The 25,095-nt window shown below is 40.4% G+C and overlaps 1 protein-coding gene across 3 annotated transcripts in view; it reads left to right on the forward strand.

The window, feature by feature from the left end:
- The window catches only part of tiam1a (TIAM Rac1 associated GEF 1a), a 98,118-nt gene that overhangs the window by 27,132 nt on the left and 45,891 nt on the right, over positions 1–25,095 (forward strand). The window contains exons 1-10 of one of the 3 annotated variants that reach the window (XM_057820240.1): positions 5,437–6,113; positions 8,097–8,160; positions 9,113–9,230; positions 9,506–10,086; positions 10,272–10,540; positions 13,268–13,537; positions 16,058–16,298; positions 16,692–16,857; positions 23,137–23,368; positions 23,455–23,640. In XM_057820240.1, coding sequence (XP_057676223.1) covers positions 9,513–10,086; positions 10,272–10,540; positions 13,268–13,537; positions 16,058–16,298; positions 16,692–16,857; positions 23,137–23,368; positions 23,455–23,640 — 1,938 coding nt within the window. In that variant the 5' untranslated portion in view covers positions 5,437–6,113; positions 8,097–8,160; positions 9,113–9,230; positions 9,506–9,512. Of the gene's footprint in view, positions 1–5,436; positions 6,114–6,138; positions 7,975–8,096; positions 8,161–9,112; positions 9,231–9,505; positions 10,087–10,271; positions 10,541–13,267; positions 13,538–16,057; positions 16,299–16,691; positions 16,858–23,136; positions 23,369–23,454; positions 23,641–25,095 lie in introns of those variants that run through there. The other 2 variants (XM_057820239.1, XM_057820238.1) reach the window with 2 other exon arrangements.

Genomic DNA, 25,095 nt, shown 5'->3' on the forward strand with positions numbered 1-25,095 from the left:
AGGAAGTGACGATCGGCCCGCCATTAACGTCATCAGGCATTGTGCTGTGCATGAATTTAACGCCTGCTTTCACACAGACCGCTTGCCGGGAAAGTCCTGGACATTAAACTGAGACGCGACTCTGTAAATGTACGCGTCATCTCTGTGTCAGTTGACCCGGGAAATGGCTTTCACATATAAGGGCTGCGCTTTTAAATTCCGGGATTTAAACTGCGTTCAGGTGTATGTAAAAGGGGCTTTTCTCTCTCAGATTTGGTCCTGTTTCGGACTAGGTCTCCACAACCAAGAAATTTGTGACTCGATCAGCATGTTTATATCTTCAATGTCTGTCAAGACAGATCTACGCTGAGGTAGCAAAGCATCGTAAGTAGCATATGCCCCCCCCACCCCTCGTTCAACGGGGGTACTTGTGCCTGAGGGGAATTTATTTTAAATTATGGTAATCCCCGACCGCACCATAGTGTAGACGGCAGTCATTCGCGATGAGAAGTGTGCAGCGTAATCTCCCAGCTCGGTGGAGGAGTTTCTTTAATGAGGTTAGTGGCACTCGGGGAGCAGCGTGGAGGGAATTGGCTGTTAACGAATCCCACCGTGCTGCTCATCGTGACACTTGATCCTCAGACACTTTGACCTACAAATGTACCACTTTCCCATTTTTTTTTACTCTGTGGTTTAATATCACACACCTGGAGTGCAGACCTCAACAAGGCCCAACAATTTCATCCAGTAGCCGTGTCATATTTGGCCACGAGCTCCCTGACGAGGGTTTTGCACGTCTTTAACGCCGCATGACACAGTTGCGGAGGCAGCGGCATGTCACGCACCGAAATGGCGTGCAGAAACGACAGGATTTAGGACGAGCTGTCACATTTTCCGTGAGATTGGCTTGGCTCGTCCACAGCAATTGGCAGCCGTTGCGCGCCTCCAACTCTGTGACGGTAATCCAGATTCCCGCCTAGTGTTTTTGTACTTTTATGTGGGGAAAAGAAAAGCTTTGTTGTGCCACTCATCGCCGGACAGATGAAGCTTTAAATGCTGTTTGATTTGAGCAGCGGGGATGCCAGTTGCACGTCGGTAGTGGAGGCTGCGAGGGAGGCGGGGCAGCCGATTTGCGCTTGTGATGGCTCTTCAGATCCCGAAAGGATGAATAAGAAACTAATCTCGCTCTTTAGGGAACCCGACCACTTATATCTCTGAGGGACTGTGGGTGTGGATCCTGGGAAAGCCTGTATACATGTTTGATCTTGAATTTCTACATTGCTGAAGAAGCTGCTTCCTGGAACCCGATTTTGTTGCATTCTGGAATGGAAGGAATAGGTGGGGGAGTTAAGTATGTGAAGAATGTCAAAGGTGCAGGAAAAGACTTGAGGGTATGGTAAGCCCGGGGACGACGTCAGTGGCTTTTGGGGCTTTGCGAGGACTGAAGTGGCCCCAGGGGGCACCAGAGGTCAGAGGAAATCAGTCAAGCTGTCACGATCTCATGTTACAATGGTTTCAAGACTGTTGGAAGGACTACATTGCACGACTATCGCCATTAATGGTGCTGAATGGCCATGGTTGCTTAGATGTTCAGTAGTCAGAACAGTCTGTTCGCTGCTTCTGGACAAACAGCACCTTCAGAACTGGTTGCCAAGCTACTCCTTAAAACAACAATTTGCGGAACAAGCAGCCCGTCAAAGCTAGACAAGATTGTCTTAGTCTTCACAGATGGTGCAAGTTGTTGTTGTTGTTCCAGGAGGCGATGGCACTTAGTCATGCGCACCTCTCTGTGATGATAATGATTTATGGTTTGTGGGTGGAGTGCAAAGTGTCGTTATATAAGAATGATTCACGGTAGGAATGCTACTTCTTTTAAAAAGGACAATGTTGTACACCAAAAAACATGCCAAGGAAAAATTAAGATAATAACAATAATTCTATCTCTGCTTGTTGCAGAAAACCCTTTACGTGCCAGAATGGTTGTTTGTGTTTTATCTGCTGTCAGTCTTCTGACAGCTTGACACTCGACTGTGTACCTTTGTAGTGGAAAATATGCTTCTTGCTTGGATGCTTGAGTTTGAGTTCCCAAAACAAAGACTGTAATCATCCCTAATAATGACACTTAATCCTTTAAATCAGGCGTTCAAAGGTGTTAGAAATTCCACATTGTCATCCAATCACCTGTCAAGCATAATGTGAATTCCAGTCACGGCATTTGATGGTGCAGAAGACTTTTAGTTAGCTTCTATTGTAGCAGACAGCGATTAGATATAATACTGCTAGTGAACATGCTGCCAGGCGGAGGCAGAAACACTTTTATCCTCTCAAAGCTCGACAACAATAACCTCACTCGCCCCCTTACCCAGCGTCCTCTTCTGACACACCTTTCTATTCATAGCTGCGTACCCCCACATGCACACACACCTCGCTGGAGGGCAAATAAAGAGAAAAGCTAACAAAAAGCGAGTAAACAATGTGAAGGGAAATGCAACACTTTGGTAGTGCTGCTGTGTCTTCAGACAGGGACTCATGCTGGATAGATGTAAATACTACCATGGAAATAGAACAATTTTAGTTGAGGTTAGGCGTGTGCCGGCATGAGATTTTGACGGTATGATAACCTTAAGCAAAAATACTGCGGTTTCACGGTATTGCATTTATAGCTCTAAAATGTGTTATGTTGAGATGTATGGTCAAAAAAAAAAAAAAAAAAAAACATGATTTTTTTTTTTTTTTTTTTCAGAACATATTTGCAAATTGGAACATCAACATAAATATAATGTTAAAATAAATAAAATAACAAAAAATAAATAACTGAAAGAATTTAAATAAAATTGAAATAAAAAGAACTTATAGACTAAACCCACACCACAGCTCAAGTTGCTCAACATTAGAACAACAACAAAAAGAACTGGACTTAAACAATGTATGATCAAATTGATTTTATGTAGAACACATACCACTACTACTATTTATTTTTATTATTATTAATTAGCTGAATATTAATGGAGACCGAGCGCAAGAAACAGCACGTTTGTATGACTCGTATCACTATTTACACATTATACACACGCACACACACACACACACACACACACACACACACACACACACACACACACACACACACACACACACACACACCCTCTCTCAACACAGAAAGTTGCCAAAGATAAAAAAAACACCACAGGCTGTATTATGAAAATGTTAATTTGAACAGATGTTTACAATGGTGGAAGACTTTACAAAAGTAGGTTAATGGTTGAGAGGAAACTAGTCAGCCGTCTTGGAATGCTAACTAGCCACATAATCTGCCTCATTAAGAAGCTTACATCATAGTATTTGTTTTACCATCGCTAGATACACTAAACCAGCTGTAGTGAACTCTCATAGCTGGTGGAAAACATTCATGAAAACGTGTACTTAGCTTGAATTTTGTGTAAAGTGACGGACGATGGTCACGCAAGTGTGAAATCATGTTGGAGGTCCTACTGTCCTTGCTCCTCTAAGCCGCGGCTGTCTGTTCCTTTTCGGTAGCTGAAGTACTCCCATACTAGCGACTTTGTCTTTTTTGAGGGGGGAAAAAATAAAGCTCAGGTGTAGTTTCAAGACCTTTAGCCATTGTGTCTATTCTACAACATGGCAACAGACACCGGACAGAGCAACAACTGGGAGTCTCCAAGCCACGGATTTGTCACTGCATTTTTTGAACATACAAATAGCTCATATCGTACTACGGTATGACGGAAAATTTTAGCAGTTTAAAACCCATGATGTTTTCATGCCACGGTAAACCTAAAAACCGGTAACCAGCACATGTCTATTTGAGGTACATTTTTAAATTCGATTTAATGATTTTCCCTGCAAAAGTGATGATATGCTAATATTTACAAAAACATTGCAAGTTATGACAATAAACACCAAGTAGGCCTGGCCGGTAAATCGATTTTCTGAAGGATTTTTTTATTGTGGATAATTAAAAGGTTTTTTTTTTTTTTCCTTTTTTTTTTTTTTGCCAAAAATGAAATCTAGCAACCAGTTTTTAGCTGAATTATTCCACGAGAAAGAGTTTCTTTCTTTGTGAAATTATCACATTCTATATGACAGCATCTGACAGGACACATTGGTAGAGAGAAAATAATTTTTAAGAATGAGGTTTTTCACTATATTTGTAACTTTTGTTCCAAATGAAACATTTTTTCATCCTTTATTGGGGAATTGACTATTTTTGTTAATAAAAAAAAACTCCATAAAAACTGTCATCCACCTAAGTGGACATCACATTTAGGGTCATGTAGACCACAATATTAACATTTGCTATATAAATATCAATATTGTGGCCCACATGACCCAGAAAGTGATGTCCACATATGTACACAGATGCCAGATCTCAATTATGATTATATATATGTAAGGGCTGTCAAACGATTAAAATTTTTAATCGAGTTAATCACAGCTTAAAAATCAATTAATCGTAATTAATCGCAATTCAAACCATCTATAAAATATGCCATATTTTTCTGTAAATCATTGTTGAAATGGAAAGATAAGACACAAGATGGATATATACATTCAACATACGGTACATACATGTAAGTACTGTATTTGTTTATTATAACAAAAATCAACAAGATGGCATTAACATTAACGTTTTGTTAAAGCGATCCATGGATAGAAAGACTTGTAGTTCTTAAAAGATAAACGTTAGTACAAGTTATAGAAATTTTATATTAAAACCCCTCTTAATGTTTTCGTTTTAATAAAATTTCTAAAATTTTCAGTCAAAAGATAAAATAGAAGGTCGCCATTGTTGATGTCACTAATTACACAATTCTCATGGTCATAAAATCAGTCGCACCCAAGCGCCAGGAGAGAGCGACAAAACTCTAAAAAACACAAGTAACAAGTGCACATGACTCTGTGCTGTCATTTTAATCTGTTTGAGCGGGGCATGTGCGTTAATTGCGTCAAATATTTTAACGTGATTAATTAGAAAAATAAATTACCGCCCTTTAATGCGATAATTTTGACAGCCCTAAAATATATATTTTTACAGGCTGAAGGCCTGTGAAGTCGCCACTCAGGCTTTTGTTGTTCTTATAGACACTAAATTTGAAGTCCTACTCCTCTGTCAATTGTAAAGCGATCGTCTTGAAATTTGGTAGTGATGAACAATGGGCCAGTCGATGAATCCTCGGACCCTGATTAAAAAAAAAAAAAAAAAAAAAAAAAAAATACGTATTAAGGGTGATTCATTAATTGCGCAACTATAGTTAAGACGCAGTGATGTGCGGTCAGGGGAGGCAGGTGAGGCAGAGCCTCACCTGTCATCATGACAAAAAAATAATTATAGCATCAAATTTATATTAATATTTGTCCATTGCTCTAAATGTATGACTCATTTCAAACATGTTTTATAGTCAAAATGGCTGAATTTGCCCATTTCCTGTTCAAATAACGAAATGAAATGAGAGGTGCGGCAGCAACGAGTAAAGCCTCACCTCTGAATGCGCAATCCATAACAAACTGGGTTGATAAATGGAATTGGAGCGTGCTGGTTGCCGTACATCTGCATGTCGCCATTATAATGTTTCCAGATACGTTTATTTGACCTGATTTTCCATAGTCTGGCTAATGTCTTTAACCCTTAAAGTTTAATGTTTGTTAGCGACATATTTAGTTTTGCTGATGGGAAATAAAACCGCAGTGAAAAGGCAGAGGTTGCGGCAGATAGTACTCTGCCGCACTGAAAGAGGGCGTACGTGAAGTTGGACTTTCCGTCAAAAGTGGACGCGATTAACAACACCGGAGCTAAAAGGTTCGCTTCAAACTACGGGACAGAAGATAACTCGCGCTTTTCAAACGGACTGCTACACCCGAAAAGACTGGCTATGTGGCTGTCCTTCGAAAAATCGCCTTTGCTGCTTTCCCTGCCTTTTTCTTCTGAACTTGTGCCAATGTCTGGATTAACACGAGATATTGTGACATTAAAAAACTACCACGAAGCCTTAGCAAACATGAGAGCTCGACCACTCAAATTTAAAGCCTGATTGCTTTAAAAATTTTGGAAGCTCAAGGATCGATTTGGCTTTGACAAACAGCTGAAGCTCAACGGTAGCATCCACCATGCCAAGGTAAAGGAAAACCGAAAGAGTTTGAAAGACCTCATTAATGCAACCTGCATCCTAGCTAAACAGGAGTTAACATTTCGTGGTAACGATGAGCGTGTAAGCTCTTCTAAACGTGGCATATATGTAGAACGATTACATGGTTTTGCTGAGAAAGATGAAAGGTTAGCTAGACATTTGGACATATCCACTGTGTTTTCTGGCTTGTCAAATAGAACACAGAACGATTTAATTGAAGCAATCCTCTCCATTGAGGCGGAGAGATTTTTTTAAAGTAAAGGAAAATAAGGAGTACTTTTACAAAAACGGCGTAGGTTTGCATAGGGACGGTAGGGACATAACACTACCAACTTTTCAGGATGCTAAAATTGTCCCCACCAACTTTTAAGCAACCTTACCTTTTTTTGCATGATATAATGTTCAGTTATATAGAGAATTTAGATCTTTCAATAGTTCCATATGTTGTAAGGATAGAATTGACCCTACCATTATAAAGTGAATTATTTTCATTATGCTTGCTAATAAAAACCAGACATGGAAGTTTTCAAAATGTTTCTTTAGTATTTTTTGAAAACAAAGGTTTGAATCGAACAGTATATCATCTGAACCAATGCACGTAAAAGTTATTATCAGTAGATGGATTTATTTTGCATTGATCATTTTTGCCTATTAATTAATTAGGTTCATATACATGAGAAATGTGGCCCTTTGCCCCCTTCATGCAATCTGTTTGGTCTTATTAATGTCCCGTCCCCAGCAAAAAGTGTACCTACATGCAGGTTATGCTGTTATATCATCCCTCCGAATGTTGTGACCAAACCTATGCCCTTCCAAAGTAACGGCGGTTTTTGTGGTGAAGGACAGCCGCAAGACCACAAACAGTTTTCATTTCAATCTTATAAAAACAAAAAAAGAGCTTAGATTAAGAAAAATACAATAGAATATTTAAAAACTAAATTTTGGATTTAAATAAAATATCCTTTGTTTTTCTTTTCACATTTTTTGTTTAGCAATCTGTAATAAATTGATTAAAGTATCAGAATTAAAAGTTTTAAAAACAACTGAATATTTCACTAAAGGTCAGAATTGAATTCTGTGGTTTTGTACACCACTCTTTACTCTCATTTATGTTGCATGAATTATAGAATTGCGACGGCCAACACATTGAGGGTGTAGAGCAAATGCATGTTATTTTCTTACTTTTACGTATCGATAATATGTACCGTGTGTGCGTGTTTTGTGAAGAATGCTGCTGAGATATGAAATAACCAGTAGCCAATTGAATAAGCTACCCTTTATGGTTTATATATTTGGAAATCTGACACTAAAGGAGTCAGTGCCTCACCAACCATGAACCTTACCGCACGTCACTGGTTAGGAGTTGGATGGCACATGAACTTATTGGTGCCTGTGTTGCTTGTAAGGTATGATGGAGAGTTAGCCAGTAAAGGGCAGCCTTCATCCTTTAGCTTGTTTTGTTATTATTCATTATTTTACAGTGCCAATGAGTGCACTATAAAGGATAAAAGTTAACCATCTTCTATTTGCCCAAGAACATTTCAAATGTTTGTCTTTAATATGACCCCACAAAGCTGTTTTACTCAATGACAGAAATGATGTCGTTATGAGCTTGCGTCCGCATAAAAGTCACCAATTGTCCAAAGCAGTCTTTTAATTGTTACACATGTAACTTGCATCATTGTTGTGATACAGACTTTTCCATGCTTGTATTCTGCTTTAGTTAGCTTCAGTTCAGTTTTTCTTTTTTTCATTCTTTCTTTCTTGTCTTTTTTTTTTTTTTTTTAAAGAGTGCAGAGTGGCTGGCGTTGGCGTGTGCTCACATGCCCGAGCGGTTTGTGGTGGAGCTGTGAGTTTCCAGGGTGTAGTTCAAAAAAATGTGGCTTGATGTTGAGACTCGGTGTACTGCGTGGATGCGACCTACCCTTGTCCATGCGTTTTATTGATGCTTTTTTTCCTCTTGTCTTTCAGGGCATTTTGTGTTGCCCAAGGTGGATTTGGTCATGCCCAGGACATCAGTCAGAACACCCTGGAGGTGAATATTTGAGTGATGACTATGCGCTCAATTTAAAAGTCAGGGAAAAAAAGGTGTACAGTGATCCCTCGCTACTTCGCGCTTAGAACTTCACGCCCTCAATCCATCGTGGATTTTTAAAACATGAATAAATAAATATATATATACAGATGAGCCGTCCCGTGCCGATGACGTAGTCTCACTCTTCCCCCTGCTGCTCTTTGTTGGTCAGGCAGTCCGCTGGAGTCGCTTATTAAAGTTAATGATGATTGACATACGTTAAATGTTTGATCTTGCCACAGATACTTGGAAGCCAAAACGCCGTATGTGTTAATCATCATTTAAATGGTTAAACAGTTGCTGTGGAAACTCATTGTGTGTAAGTGAGCAGCTTCAGTGCATTTGAGTGGACTCACTCAATGAAGCATTTAATAAAGACAAGCGTTTTTCTACTTTATTCTTGTTTAAAAATAATTCGTTGGGACAGCAACTGCTTTAATACTTATCATAGTTATTTTATTTGAAGTGCTTAAAAAACATTAAAATATATATGTATATGTATATATATATATATATATATATATATATATATATATATATATATATATATATATATTTATACGTACAAGTTTTTGTTAATTATACATTGGAAAAAATGTGAAAAAACATGTCTTTTATATAAATATATATATCTTTCCAACGCTGAATCTGAATAAATACATTGAACACACACATACAGTACACACAAAAAAAAAAGTATTTGGAGGGAGCTACTTCACGGTTTTTCACTTATCGCGGCAGGTTCTGGTCTCCATTAACCGCGAAAAACGAGGGATCACTGCATATTAAAAAGTTGTATTCTATGTGGTTAAAAATTTGTTCTCGTATGTAGAAGGATGATTGGACACTACATATTAGGCGTTCTTATTTTTTACATCACATTTTGGTGACGCTTCATTGTTGTGGGGCACAGGTCATCGTGAGGTCTTAATCGTCCCATCCGAAGGTGCTTTGCCAGTGTAGTGTGGAGAATCATGCACTTGCTGAACGGAGCGGCCGCTATACTGCAAAGGCCCAAACCTTGACAACAGGTAAACAAACATGTGGAATTTATTGATTTTCTTAAAAATTTGACACGAAAGTGTGATCTGAGCTAGATCGAAATCACCAGAACAAATAGTATACCTTCACTACTATGACACAAACAATATTTGATATTTTTATTGTGCCACGTCTCCAATCAGGTTGTTGTTGTTCTTATGGACTTCAACCGAACGTTTTCTGTCGCTGTAGATCAGAAATGTATGTATTTCTGAATATTCTTTGTGTTTCTGGCTTACTGACAAAAGTTTTGCATGATCTCCAGTCTCACGATGGGAAACGTGGAGAGCCAAAACGGCGAGAACGCCATCCACGGCGTCTCGGCCGGCCACCTCTCCCGTAAGCACGCGTCTTCGCGCTCTCTCCGCCTGTCCTCCGTCGCCAAGCATCCGGTGCCCCGCCGCCCTCGCCACTCTATGTCGGCCAAGCATCCGGAGCGGCACCGCAACTCCGCATCGTCAACACGTTCCTCCAGCACACCCAGCATCCCATCGGAAGCCTTCGACGCTGACGACTCGGGCGGCCTGGCCGACTTTGGCGTCGACCCGCATTGGACTCAGCGTCTGGACATCACCTTAAGGCCTGAGGATCACGATGCCCTTGCCACGTCCACCCTCGATGAGTCCGAGGCGGACGCGTCCGCTCGTGACGACGAGCGCTCAGCTTTCAAGAAGAAGCGCTCCAAGTCGGCCGACATGTGGCGGGAGGACAGCTTGGAGTTCTCGCTGTCGGACCTTAGTCAGGAACACATGACCAGCACAGAGGAGATGGTGGATGGGGGAGAGGAAGATGAGGATGAAGAGGAAGAAGACGTTCAGTTCAGTCGATCGCCCAGGCGACAAAAAGGTGAACACTTAACTCATTGGCTGCCTTGGATGAGAGTGCTGTTTATTTGCTGCTAGCCTCCCAGTTCAAATGGATTAGACATTTACTAGTGATATCATTTTAGCCACACGATTAGACGTCTGTCACTGTCAATGGCAGCCGATGTGAATTCTACTGTAACATTTTCACACCCTCGTGTATGACAGGTTCAGCAGAGCGTGCATCGTCTCTAGACCACCTATGCAGCCACCAGAGCGCGGGCCTCAGGAGCCACTGCAGAGATGAGGAGCGGGACGGTGCTGACTCCGTCCCTGGGCCGATGTCTACGGGCGAGGAGGAAGGCGGCGGCGCGTATGGAGCCTTCACGCTCCCGTGCCGACGTTCACACTGCCTCTCGGAGGGCCTGACCGGGTTGGGCTTGGCGGCCCCGCCCACGCGACCTGTTTTTCAGGGACGTCGTGCGCAAACTACTCAGGTAAACAAAAATTTGACCTCATTGCTTATTTCAACATTTACCAATGTTGATTATAATTCATAATTTTTAATTAAATATTTGTATTTGATACGTGGATGTTATTAAAACATAACATTCTCATGGAGGAGACTGCTATTTAATTTTCTAAAATATAAAGCCAAACCATAGAATTCACAATCGACGGAAAACAGGGCCAGGGCCAATCCGTAGGGGGCCTATTTTCAAAAACTTAAAATTCAAATATTTTCAGAACCAAAGTCGCTAGCGACTTAAAACGAAAACAGGCACCTTCCACAGGCATATATGAGTCCCCATGTGCAGCGACATAAAAAAATTCAAAGTTGTTCCTTAATAAAATCCCGATTTTTTTTTTTTATAGAAGTATAACAAAACTTAAAATGGCTATAAAATTCTAAAATTTTATGCTAGATGCACAAAAATCACCAAATGCAGAGATAATCACCAATATTTTCAGGATCAATAACAATATTTAACATATCATATAAGTTTTTGCCCAGAACAGCAACTTGTTTTTTTAAAATTTAGTTTTCAACAACTAATAAATCACTCACCTTTCACAAAAGGAACTTAATACTTGAGGAAAGCATGCAGACTCATCTTAATTTTACTCCACAAAAGCAAAATTTGCAGTTTTCTGTATACAATCACAATTTATTTAGGTTGAGTTCTGCCATTGTTTAGAGATACAAAATCCAAAATGGCGGCCGTCACAAAACAAACAGCTTTTTAAGTTGAAAATTCTTATAAATAAAGGCTTAAATCACAGAATTTCTATAGATATGAACGTAAAACTGTCTAGATTATTGGTTAAAAGCAATAAACGGGCAGTTATCATTCATTTTACATAAATATTTAAGTTACGGTATTGTGTAATCCAACATTTGCCTGGCACCGCCAGACTATTCTCCCTATGTTTTTCAAACACTGTGAGAAGAGTCTGGGACCTATCTCCTTATTGGCCTCTCGAGCCAGAACGAAATAATTCGTGCAATCAGATTAGTTTATTTGCGTGACGTGTTCTTAACGAGCAACGTCACTCTTGCGCGTTGGAAGTCGTCTCTACAACAACACAGACGGCGAACGGGACAGCCGAGAATAAGTTCCAATCCGCGGTAAATTCAGTTTTAAATGACCAAAACGCATCGAGTCGCTAAAACCAACAGTCTGTCTCGCGCTAGCCATGTTGGATAAACCTCTCCGTGCTCCGTTTTCCTCGTATGATTATTTCCTCGTGCTAGTTTCTTGTGGCTTTATCAAAGGCACGTCCGCCTGATTGGTCCACTCCGCTGTTTGTTTGCTGTGGCTTGCTCCGCCGTGGGAATTTGATCTGCCGAACGGTCGCCAGACTCTTTAGCTGGAACAGCAGTGAGTCTGGTTTACCAGGCAAATCTAACATGGTGGCCGTCACGAAAAAAAGAGCTTTTTCGCGGAATTTTTATAGATATGAATGTAAAACAGTCTAGATTCTTGGTTAAAAGAAAAAAGCGAGCAGTTATCGTTCATTTTACATAAATATTTCAAGACAAAGTTACGGGATTGGGTAATCCAACATGGCTGCCGTCACGAAACCAAGAGCTTTTTAAGTTGAAAATTCTTTTAAATAAATGTTTAAATCGCGGAATTTCTATCGATATGAATGTTAAACAGTCTAGATTCTGGGTTAAAAGCAAAACACTGGCAGTTATCATTTTACGTAAATATTTCAAGCCAAAGTTACACAAATTTTCTCCATTGTTTTTTTTTTTTTTTCACAAGTGCATGAATAGTGCTATTTAATATAATAATTACCTTGAATCCTCGACCAAATCACTCTTGAGACACTCCTGCCTACTTGTATCCAGTAAAGCCTTCGTCCTATTTCCACCTAAATTCGGTGTTAGAACGCACGGTGTGTTTGAGTTTATCACAGTGAAAGCCAACTCAACGTTCGGCCCTATGGTCAGCCCCTATGGGAAGGCGTGGCGCAACGTCTGTGGGAGCTGCCTTGTCAACCAAACCTAACTATATTTAGGGTTATTGTACTGATGTTTTTTCTTATGCTCTCTGTACCCTTATAATATTTAATAATTAATAATATTGCCTTGTTTCATTTCCCTCTCGTTCTAACATGCTGCAAAATATCAACTCTTTGTGGTTATTTTCATTCCTCTGCTGGGAATTTTAATGAGTTTAGCGCTAGTTTATCACTAGTAGACTAGCGAGCGAACGTTCATTCGCTGCCACCCATCCTGTTCGAATGGATTGGATGCCAATGGCAGCCAATGAGTTAATTAAATCTGTCTTTTCAATTTAGGCGAAAGCTTATTGACTCACAAGTCAGCAGGAGATTAGTTAAAAACAACCACAGTTTTTGTCGTACTCACAATCAGTAGAAAAGTCCACAACAAGAAAAGCTGCCTTCCCAGAACCCCCAAGCGTCACCCTAAGTGCTCATCACAAATTCACCCGCTGTGTGTGTGCGAGTGTTTGTGTGTGTCTGGGGGGTTGTGTGGCATCTATAAATAGATGCATAAGGCTGCAATACATGGAGGAGGAACAGAGTGTCTCAGTTTCTTAAAAGATGAACTTTTAGCAGGACACTGAACCTCTCGTGGAAAATATTTCAGCGGAAGTGCACACACATGCATACATACCAGAGTATCTATGCTAATGTAAATAACCAAATTGTACAAAAGCTACACCCAACATGTCGCCTCTTTCCAACAGGATATCTCAGCCGCACTGGGCGAGGGCAGTGAGTACGGCGACAGCGGCATCGATGGTGTGGTGGCTGAGGCTGAGGCGGAGACAGCAGCAGATGGCGAGCCGTTTTCACGGCGCTGCAAGGCCATGTCTGCGTCCTTTTCTGTATATTCGGCCGTCGAGGGTGCCCTCTTCGGGAACGGGAGTGACAGCGGCAGCAGCAGCGCCGGCGCGACGGAAGCGCGAGGTGGCGGAGGTGTCTATGAAAACTTCCGCAAGGAGCTGGACAATCAGGTTTGGGTTAATTACAGTGGAATTTTTTTTTTTCAGACTTACAAACAATAGCGTATTAGGGTCTTTGTCTGGTGTAGGTACAGTTGAACTCAGCCATCAGACTTAAAAACAATAGATGATGCCTTTTTTTGTCTGGCTTAATGACAGTTTAACTTTATTAGACTTAAAACAATTGAGTATGGATTTTTTTTTCATTTTAGCTAGCAAAAAAAAAAAAAATCAACAAATGTGCCAATAGATCATCGGCTGCCATTATATACTTCTAATCCATTTTGACTGGCGGGTTTGGAAGTGAATGATTGTAACTGAACTCAAATGTTTTAAGTAAGGCCGCGTGAGTTAACTTACATTTGAACTGCGCATTAACTCGTCTCTTTGTGAGTTAATATTCATGAAAATTTCATTAGATATGATTTCAAATAAGTGTGCTAAATACTACTTTTGAATTCATTATTATTCATTCTGCGATAAATTGCAATTCATCTCACAGTTAATCATTTTAACTACATATTGGCTCATTGACGCCAAAGGCTAATTCATTTGAACTAGGATCCTTCTGTCAATCTCTCCCAGTTCAAATGAATTGGAGGCAGTGGTGGATGCTGGTCTTAGAGTGAGGGAAAGCTTAATGTGTGTCCGCCTGTTAGTGCTTTGTGATTGTGGAGGGGCTCAGCGGCCCCCGCTGCTCGGTAGGGAAAGAAACTAGAGTGCCAGAAGTCAAGTCTCTTACACAAGCAGCTACAATAAAATAATAATAAAAAAAACAAAACAGCAGAAACAGAAGCTTGATTTTTCGCTAGTCATTTTCAACAGAGCACGTGTCGCTAGAATGATAATGAAAGTCTCCTGTTCAACTCAGAACAATGGAATGAAAATTGAAAAATGTCTCCCGTGGTTGTTAATACGACAGGATTGCTGATTTGCTCATTTCGCTGTCAATCAAAAAGGGATTCAGCCTCAGACAGATACAATCATCATGCAGAGAAGCAGTGCGTCAGGACCAGCCGAGCACCGCTCACTGCTCATAGACCCCCAGAGACGCACAGCGTCTGATGGGCGGGATAAACCCAGCCTTTAGCCAATGATTTGTCAAAATGTCAAAATTATTTTTCAAACAGATCATGTGACTAGCACCTCAGACAGCCATTTGCTTTGCATATAATTTTCACGAAAAAAAAAAAAAAATAGGGGAGGGCAATTTTATTTTTCTAATGATTTTTTTTCTTTGATTGAAAATAAGTTTTTATTGAAGCAACTTTTTTTGGGATTGAATGATTTAGACACAAATGTCTTACCCATAACCTAACCCAATCACAAAAAGGATTGCTTCAATCAAATAAAAAATTTTCAATGAAAAATCAAGTGTTCAAAGGCAAATGTTTCAATCTCAAATATTGTTTCGCACTCAAAAACGTTTTCTATGATTGAAATTTTTCTTTTTTTGATTGAAGTGACTTTTGTTTATGAAAATATATCTTTTTTGATTGAGTAATAAAGACAAAAACATCCTAGCCAAAATGTGGCCCAAACACAAACATTACTTCAATCAAAAAAGTTGCTTCAATCCAAAAAAAAAAAAAAAAAAAAAAAAAAAAAGCAATACAAAGAAAAATAGCTGTCACATGCATTTTTTTGAGTTTCAAATTTATTTTTGCAATCACACATTTTTTGCATTCAAACATTTTTTTTGTTGTTGAAGCGACTTTTTTTTTTGGGATTGAAAATATACATTTTGATTGAAGCAACTTTTTTTTTTGATTGAATAATAGAGACACAAATTGACCTCCATATGGCTCCGCCCAGGGGATAAAATTTTTGACTGGGGTAACTACATTGGCATGACACCGGCGGGCGTACCATATTCAATGGTTGACGATCTTGGTGAAAAGTATTGCCTAAGCAGCCTGATTTAGAATTCCCCTCAAGAATGATGGGAAACAAAAAACGCTCATTGTCAACTTATTATTATAAATATTCTTGTAAGTTAATTTTATTGCTGACACTGCGTTTCGGGGTCATCAACATGTCGTGCCCCCCCCACCCCAAAAGTCAAACTCCGCCTATGCCTAGCCGTTCTCCAGACCTAAACCCAATAGAAAACCTTTTTAGGGAGCTCAAACTCTGTGTTTCTCAGCGACAGCCCAGAAACCTGACGGATGGGTGGGCCAAGATCCCTCCTGTAGTGTGTGCAAAACTGGTGAAAAACTACAAGAAACGTTGGACCTCTGTAATTGCAAATTGTGATTTCTGCATTCTTCGTTTTGATTATCTCTCTTAACAGTGGATATATACCCACGCTGAAAATTTCAAACCCCTCCATGATTTCTAAGTGGGTAAACTTGCAAAACAGCAGGGTTTTCAAATACTTATTTTTTTCACTGTATTTCTTCCACCTGTCATGTTATGTGAACTGTCTCCTTGCATGCAAATGTTTATTCAATTCTATCCGTCATTATTCTCAAAGTGCCCTTCACGCACTACAAAAAGATTCCAATTTGTATCCGCCTCTTCCTCCTTCAGACACACCAAGGCCGGGACCCTTCAGAGGAGGCGTGCTCGGCGGTCAGCGACGAACGGAGCAGCGGCACGCTCAGCACCGTGTACCTGTCGGAGTCTGCGGCAGCTGCGGCCCGCGCCCACGGCGCCACGGTGCGCAAGGCGGGAGCGCTGGCCGTCAAGAACTTCCTGGTGCACAAGAAGAACAAGAAAGTGGAGCCGGCCGCCAGACGCAAGTGGAAACACTACTGGGTTTCGCTAAAAGGTCCGATCTCATCTCGGCCCGTCTGACCTTGAGCGGTGTTCTTGTCGGTTTTTAATTTCACGCTGGTGTCTGCGTCTAATCCGTCAAATCCTGGGGAAATGCACAACAACCGTCTGCCCCGCTTCCATGCAGATGAATTAATCACTTCTAGCGGAGTGTGTATCTGGAGGACACGCTGTCACGATATATTTGCCCTTGCAACAGTCAGAAAACAAACATTGACTCGTTAGCTGCCATTGACTACAGTCGCGTTCAATGCATGTTGACTGGGAGGGGCGAATGAACGAACGTTCATTCGCCCCTCCCAGTCAATATACATTGGACGTCGAACGCAGTCAATGGCAGCCAACTTGTTAAAAAGCAATTAATTGATGCTGTTTTTGTTTATTCCAGGCTGCACGTTGTTCCTGTACGAATCGGACGGCCGCTCGGGCATCGACCATAACAGCGTTCCAAAGCACTCGCTGTGGGCCGAGAACGCCATCGTGCAAGCGGTGCCTGAACACCCCAAGAAAGATTTTGTCTTCTGTCTCAGCAACTCAGCCGGAGACGCCTTCCTCTTCCAGGTATGTAAGATATGTACGAAGCGTTGACGTGTTTAAAAGGGCACGCTGTCACGGAGCATTGTGAGCTATGACAAGTTGTCATTTGTATGCCCGTCACCTGTCATAGCCGTGACTCTGAGGACAAAGACGCCCCTGCATAAATTTTACTAGGCTGGGTGACCGCTCATCTGCATACCACCAGACTTTTTAACAATAGATGTAGTGTAATGTAGTATAATATATCATTATTCCGGTGCATGGGATTTACTTATTGTTTTTTTTTCCCATATTAGCATTTACTCTTTTATCAGTTGTATTAACTGAAATGGTTATTGCATGTCAATTTTAGTTGTATCTAGATTTCATTTGATTTAGATTTTAAATCAAACTAGCAGTATGGCCCGGCGTTGCTCCGGTTTGTGAACACAATACAACCAAATGGCAGATAAAACATACTTTCCATAGAGATGCAGCTGGAATGTAGTCATAGTAAAAGGACAACATAAAGGGGTTAATGCGCAATCGCTTTTACATCACTTTATGTATAATATTGTGGCGAGCGACGTGGAGAAGAATGAGAGAGACAGTTATTATGTTCCACACTTGCTACTCTTGTGCCCCATACACCATATGACCCCATGACAGAAAACACCAGAACATAATAACTAGTGTTGAACCGATACCAATTTTTTGGCCCCGTTACCGATAACTGGCTGTGCAGTATTGGGCGATACCAATACCACTCGGTACCAATCCATATACTGTATGTATTTACTGTATAGATGGCGGAAAACACAGAAAAGACTGAAAAAGCAATTTCTGTTCTTGCACTCTTTAAAAAGAAACTGCTGTATTTTAAGCCAAAACAACTGTTGTGTTTGATAGAACAATATGTCTATATGCTGCCTTAGCAGATTCATGGTGCATTAAGCCCCCGAACTAGTTTTAATTTGTCCTTTTTACCCTGAAAACCCCTGTTTACAGACGTCGCGCAACCGCTTTTGTTTCAACCAGCCATAAAACGAAGGTAATTAATTATATCTATACAGACTTTAAAATTATATTCACTCACTTATTTTAAACTTTTAAACAAATTATGTCACAATTAAAAAAGTGGTGTGTGTAAAAAAGTCTAATTGTATTTTTTTTCGTTACTGTCGCATTTTCTCCGATATGTCAGATGATAAATAATCGATCCAAACAAAGAAAAATTGAAAAAAAAAAACATTTGAAAAGGAAAATTTATGAAAAAGAAAATCTCGACCACTCCTTGGTTTCTGCGATTTCTGCATTGCAACTCTTGTTATATTACCATGTTTCACCCATAAAATCCACAAAAATTCAACTCTGGCCATTCACAGCTGTGTATTGACACTCAGTGATACATGCTACATGGAGTTTTTGGATCGAAACAAGGTAAGTATGCGATAATATCTCGTTAAAGTCATGGCGTCTGTAATTCTGCTCTCGCATGCTCTCACCTCCAGATAGGGTTTTGCTGTTTAAAAAAAAAAAAAAAAAATTTTAAATGCCCTCCTGTTCAAATTTTTTCTCAAAATTGAGATTTTAAGCTTTCCAGTGATGTATCACACATGCATATCGGCCAATTTTGAAAGTTGGCCAAATTGGGGGGTCTCAGAGCGGAACTTCAAGTCACCTGAGCAGGGGTCGCGTTAACCGAATATTTTCCGTCGTTGACCGTTTTTTAAAAACGGTGACGGAAAAAACTGAAGCCCGTCTGTCATTTTGACCGGTTGCAATTCACACCCCAGACCACAGGGTGGCGAGTGAGCATATCAATTAGCTATTGTCTCTTTTGATGCGTCTCGCTATCCGGGTGCTGAGTGCTGACAGTGCATTGAAGAGTTAAGGACAGGAGGCTTTGGAGCGCCTCTGGGTCACAGACCGGTGCAGGTGAACCACTGGTTCAGAAGGAGCGCATGCCGCGGGATTTCCTTCCGTTCAGGAAACCCCTCGTTCAGAGAGTCTTGCCGACTTTTGATCAGGTCACTTGGTGAAATGTTCCCTGATTTCAAAACTTTGGCTGAAGTGGCGCTTGTAATCCCAGTCTCCAGTGTGGCCGCAGAGCGCGGATTCAGCCTCCAGAACAACATCAAAACGGCCATGAGAAGTCGTCTGTCCGAGGCAAAAGTCCAAAACCTCATGTCAATAGCCTCTGCAGCAATCCCACTTGAGACATTTCATTATGCACAAGCGGGCACGCAATGGCGTACCGAACGCATGCTATTTTTAGACCGTGACGTCGCATCGTAAAGCGAAAGTAAAGCCGAAGTGGGACATTGTAGACCCGCCTTCGCATAGGAACAACGTAATTTGTGCCACTTTTCTGGGTGTAATCTTTCAAAAGCGAACATGCCGATCACGCATTGCTTTTTTGGAACTTGTAGAAACGACTCTAGACATTACGATACATGAAGGTAGTTTTCTTCATACGTTTCCGGAAACCAAAAACTCCAAAAAATGTGAAGACCGAATCAACTTGCGTGGATTTAAACACCAGCTCGGTGAATCCATTCACATTTCATATGCAGTAAATATTTTGTTGGGTTGTCATGGTCTTTCAGAGGACAAAGAGCTAAGTCATTTTTCTTATTTTTTTTTTTTTGCGTAACATTGTGCCGTACTGCTTCTGTCTGACAATGAATGACCTGAAAAGAATTACAATGGTATCTGACTGCCACTGTTACCGTTTCTGTATATATATAAAAAACAACTTTAGTAAGGGTGAAGTGCAAATAAATTATAGAATTAAGATTTGTTATCAATGAAAAAATGATAAGTGTTCGTTGGCTGTCACTGAGTGGCATTTGCGATCGCTACACAAAGCTAACTAAATTACCCCAAAGAACGGTAAGAGACGTAGGACAACCAGAGGATATGTAAGAGAAACTAAATTCTATTGAATATGTCATTATTATCATTTTTAAAATTTAAGTGACTGGTAAAAATAGATTATGACCGGATTTTTATGACCCTGTCAGTCAAAATGACAGACAACGAAAAAGTCTAGCGCAACCTCTGCACCTGAGTGTTTTCCGCCATATATATTAGTGCTGTCAAATTTATCGCGTTAACGGGAGGTAATTAATTTTTAAAATAAATCACGTTAAAATATTTGACGCATTTAACGAATGCGCAGAATAAGCCCCTCATGCATTGCCTCAAACAGATTACAATGACGCACTTCAAAACTAAGGGGCAGAGAAAGGTGTCGTTTTGTGCTTTTACTTAACAAAGGTATACCACACGCGACGTGCTGGCACTTAGTTTCTTTTTTAGCATATTCAGCTTTAACATTATCACAGTTTACGGCTCTCTGCAGGCCGTAACTCTAACTCACTCCTGCATCATGTGAGTAAACAGCATTGGCGCCGCGTGCACTTCAGGGTGCCTCGGATAATTCTATATCAGAATATTACAAATGGCGAGTGGACACAGGCGTTCATTGGACCGCGCCGTTTATTGGCATAAGCTTCGGCAACTCCTTCACAACAAACATGAGTATCATTTAGTGAAAGCACAACAAAAATATCTCTTTAAAAAATTTCACAAAAAGAAAAGTGCTTCAATCTGTATTAATGAGGCCCTTTTCTCACACAGTTAAACAACAGAGAGAACTGGCATTTCCAATCAAAATAGCTATGCAAAATACACATAAAACCTACTCAGACTTTGGTCAAACTCTATTCAAACATTTCGTTTAGTTCAACAAATACACTGGATGGCAATATTTAGTATGTTGTGAACTGTGAAGCCAGCACTCAAATGACCGTGAGGTACAATGCATGGACCAGTAAACAGGGAACTACGGCGCCAGTCGAGGGACAAAACACACTATTTGGCTCGATTTCTAAGTTAATTTAAAACTCGCCATTGACACCTTGTGGTGTATTTCAATCACTAACAGAAACAATGTTAATAATGTTAATGCCATCTTGTGGATTTATTGTTATGATAAACAAATTCAGTACTTATGTACAGTATGTTGAATGTAATATTAACACTGTGCCATTCTTCCACAGTGTCTTTAACTACGTAAAGTTGTGATTGAAATACACCACAAGGTGTCAATGGCGAGTTTTAAATCTAGCCAAGGCAAAGTCTCAGTACGTTTTATGTGTATTTTGCATAGCTACTTTGATTGGGAATGCCAGTTCTCTTTGCAATGAGCGCTTTTCTTTTTGTGAACTTTATTTTTTTGAGAGGTAGTAATATTATTTTTGTTGCGCTTTCACTAAATAATACTGTAGCGACTTAACTGTTCTGCCCAAATACATGATGGGAAGTTGGGCAACCAATGACTGTCAGTGATGGCTGCAAATGGTATGTGTTCTGCGTTGTCTTAAATAAGGCGAGTTAAGAAAAAGATCATCTCCTGTCATTCTTACCCACATCGCTTGCCACAATAGTTATGTATGTTGTAAAAGAGTTGCCAAAGCTTATGCCAATAAAAGGCGCGGTCTAATGAAAGCCTGTGTCCACCCGCATTTCTCTGCCTCTCAATGAGCAAAAAATGGCGTGTTTGTAATCTGTTTGAGGCAATGCATGAGCAGGTCATTCCACGCATGCGTTAAATGTTTCAAATATTTTTACGTGATTAATTAAAAAAATTACCGCCTGTTAACGCGATAAATTTGACAGCACTAATGTACTGTACTGTATATATATATATACACACACACACACACACACACACACACACACACACACATACTGTTTAGCTACATACTTGGATGTGAAATCATTGCTATCATGGCTTTCTCAGGCTGCTGCTTTTCTTTGTGAAATAGGAAAAAGACTAATACAAAGTGATTCCAGTACAACTTTTTATTGCATACCTGGTATGGGTTATAAATAATAATAATAATAATAATTTAAAAATAATTGATCACAGCATCCTGTCTCTATCAGCCACCCTCTCTGTGCACCAGCAGTAACATAAAAACTCCATCTTTATAGCAACGCACAAATGCAAGCAGCGCACGAGTGAGTCTCTCTCTCTCTGACACACAACTTAGCCACTTGGCTTAGCGTGCTTTGCTTGCAGTACTTCTACAGCACTTTTGTTTTAAAACAGGTCTCAAATTAGTGCGGGATTTCTTTCAGTAAAAGACAATAGAAGTAAAGTAGACGAAGTGAACTGACAAGGGTTTGTTGCTCCGGTCCAGCCCCCTTTCTCTTGGTATCAGTTGCTCTTGTTGTAGGCTCAAACTCTTTGTGTTCGTTCACATGTTTCGTCTTCAAATGTTTTATCAGGTTCGAGGTATTGAAACTGGCCGATTTAACTCTACGTCTCGAAACTTTCAGGCCGCAAATCTTGCATGCAGCCATTGTATTCGACGGAGTTTCTATACTGAAATAGTCACAGACCGCCGGCATTTTATCTCTTGGTTTGTTTTTCCTCCATATGAAAAAGCTGCCCCGGCATTGGTTAAGAGCGGCTATTAGCCCGCTCTCATTGGACTGGAGCAGGTCATTAGCGATAGGTGCTTGACATGCAAATTGATCACGTGTCATCACACAACACACAGTGTAGTGAATGTCAGGAGAAAGAAGGCTGCGTTCAAGTGATACCAGTAAATGGTATTGGTGCCCTATTTGTTGGTACTTGCCGATACCGCTGCCACCATTTTAGTGCCGTATCGGTCCCAACGGTCCACACAATAATAATAACGGAAACCACCACTCCCAGTCATGGTTGCCACAACTACCCATGAACCATTGCGAGTGTAACACACAATAAATACCAGTCACTACAGTATGAATCTCCAGCCATAATGAATCCCTTTTTAACATTCTGGAAAATTGTGCGATTTAAAAAAAAAAATCCAGCGTCTTGTTGTAGAGTACTCAAAGCCACAACATATCATCAAAGCACATTTAAATTTGTAGATGAAACTGTAAAATTTGAAAGCCAACTGTGACTTCGCAATCGCAAGACACACATCTTTTGCCCAAAAGACAGCGCTGTCGCCTCCACTATCAGGAATTTTCTATGCTTTTGTGGAGTTTTGAATTAATTTTTTGAATTACTTTTCTGAATTTTCTGATATTCTGACTAAATGAAGGCCTACAGAGATCAAACCCATCTAAGAACACTCACAGACACATAAAGTACACATAAAGTTTACTGCTGAAAATTTCGTCAAAATTCGCCCAGCCATTTCAGAGTCCATAGGGAACGAACACCACCACACACAGACACAGACAGGGACAAAGTTCCATTTATATATAGATATAGGTATAGATTTGTTCACTATTGTGTCTCTGACCTTCCAGACATCGGGCCAGACAGAGCTGGAGAACTGGATCACTGCGATCCATTCGGCGTGCGCCGCCGCCCTGGCCCGCCAGCACCACCGCGACGACACAGTGCGCCTGTTGCGGGCTGAAATCCGCAAACTGGAGCAAAAGATCGATATGGATGAGAAGATGAAGAAGATGGGCGACATGCAATTGTCCACTGTCACCGATGCTAAGAAGAGGAAGACTATTCTGGAGCAGGTAGGTGGGATTCGTGCTGAGATGTTGATGTCCTTTTGCTCACCGCTTTACATGTAAACGTCAATTTTGCACTTTTGCCCATTCAGATCTTCCTGTGGGAGCAGAACCTAGAGCGTTTCCACATGGACCTGTTCCGCTGTCGCTGCTACCTGGCCAGTTTGCAGGGAGGCGAGCCCCCCAACCCCAAGCGCTTGTTGGGATTCGCCTCGCGGCCCACCAAGCTGGCCATGGGGCGCTTGGGCATCTTCTCCGTGTCTTCCTTTCATGCTCTGGTACCGTCCACACACTGAAACCACACAGTCGTATGTTTGTACCCGAGTAGTAGTTGACGTCAATGCTGTGGAAAATCACGTCCAGGAAACAAAGAAGACAAACACACACTAGAGTTTGAAGGTGTTGATTGGCAGATCAATATGAAATGTCCCTGAGGCGCTTTCCCACCAAACAGGCTTAACTCAGTCTCTCTAGCCCCCGTGTTTCCCTCTCTCTCTCCCTTTATCCTTTGTCTCCTTATCTTCTTCACCCCTCTCTTTCCTGCCTACTGTCTCGCAGTGTCAGACATCAGCACACGATTGAGTTCTTTTTCACTCCTATCCGTTTAACTAGCAGACTTTATTGTGAGGGATTTTAATCTTTACCAACGCTTTATTTATTGGTGCACATTTATGTTTAGAATATATATTTTTTTGTAATTGTGTTTTAGTTTGCATTATTGGTATTGAATGCACAGTGTGAGTAGTGTAAATAGAACCTAATTATTTAACACATTATGTCACAGTGCAATATCATGAAGAGTATTCATGTGCAAAATGCTTAACAAGTGCAATATTTCTAGCATTTGTAGACTTAGCCTTTTATACTTTATACTTGACTAATGATGTTATTTTGCTGTACAGATTTGTTTTTATGCAATTGTTACTTGCGGTAGTCCCATACATACAGAATTCTAAATTGTTTAGTATGTATACCTTTTAATAATTCTTCCAGCAATAAAATACTTATTGTATTTTTAGCAGCATACTGTAGTTTAAAAAAAAAAACAAAAAGTATTATTGGCAAAGGTGTGGCGGGTTTTATTGGCAATTCACTTTCTTTTTTTTTTTTTTTTTTTTTTTTTTTTTTTTTTTAAGTATTTTAATGTATACTCTTGAATCTTTTAGTCTTATTTAGAAGGGGCTTTGCAAGGCAAAAGCCCAGATAGTAAAAAATTCATTTTTCTTTGAATGGCGTTTCTTCGACACGCCGCACAGCCCAAATCGTTTGACTGATTGTCACCCTTCAAATATCAAAATGGCCGAAATTTTCGCGTGACCCAGGGAATTTTTTGAATGACCCCCCAAATTTTCCGTTCACCCATAAACGTAGTTTTTAAAAAATGTATCTAGCTGTACAACTTTCACCAAATTGCATAATTTACACATTAAAGATTCCAGGATAGTAAGGGGCATGAAAGTTATAAACAGAATTTGCCAAAAACGTACGGTTCCGTCTAAAATTCACCAAAAACTGTCGAATTGATTTCTAATGGGATGCCATTGACAGCCATGTACTGTATGTCCAAATTTCCTATTCAATTTAAATGGTAGGAAAACAGGTCCTTGTGATTTTTGACCATTTACCATGACCGCCCATTCACATTCAACTGGCGCCCAAGTAAGTCGATGCCATTGACAGCCATGCACGTCTACGCCATTGACAGCCATGCACGCCCCAATTTCCCCATTCAT

Source organism: Corythoichthys intestinalis, chromosome 18 (genome assembly GCF_030265065.1).
Source record: "Corythoichthys intestinalis isolate RoL2023-P3 chromosome 18, ASM3026506v1, whole genome shotgun sequence".
Lineage (NCBI taxonomy): Eukaryota > Metazoa > Chordata > Actinopteri > Syngnathiformes > Syngnathidae > Corythoichthys > Corythoichthys intestinalis.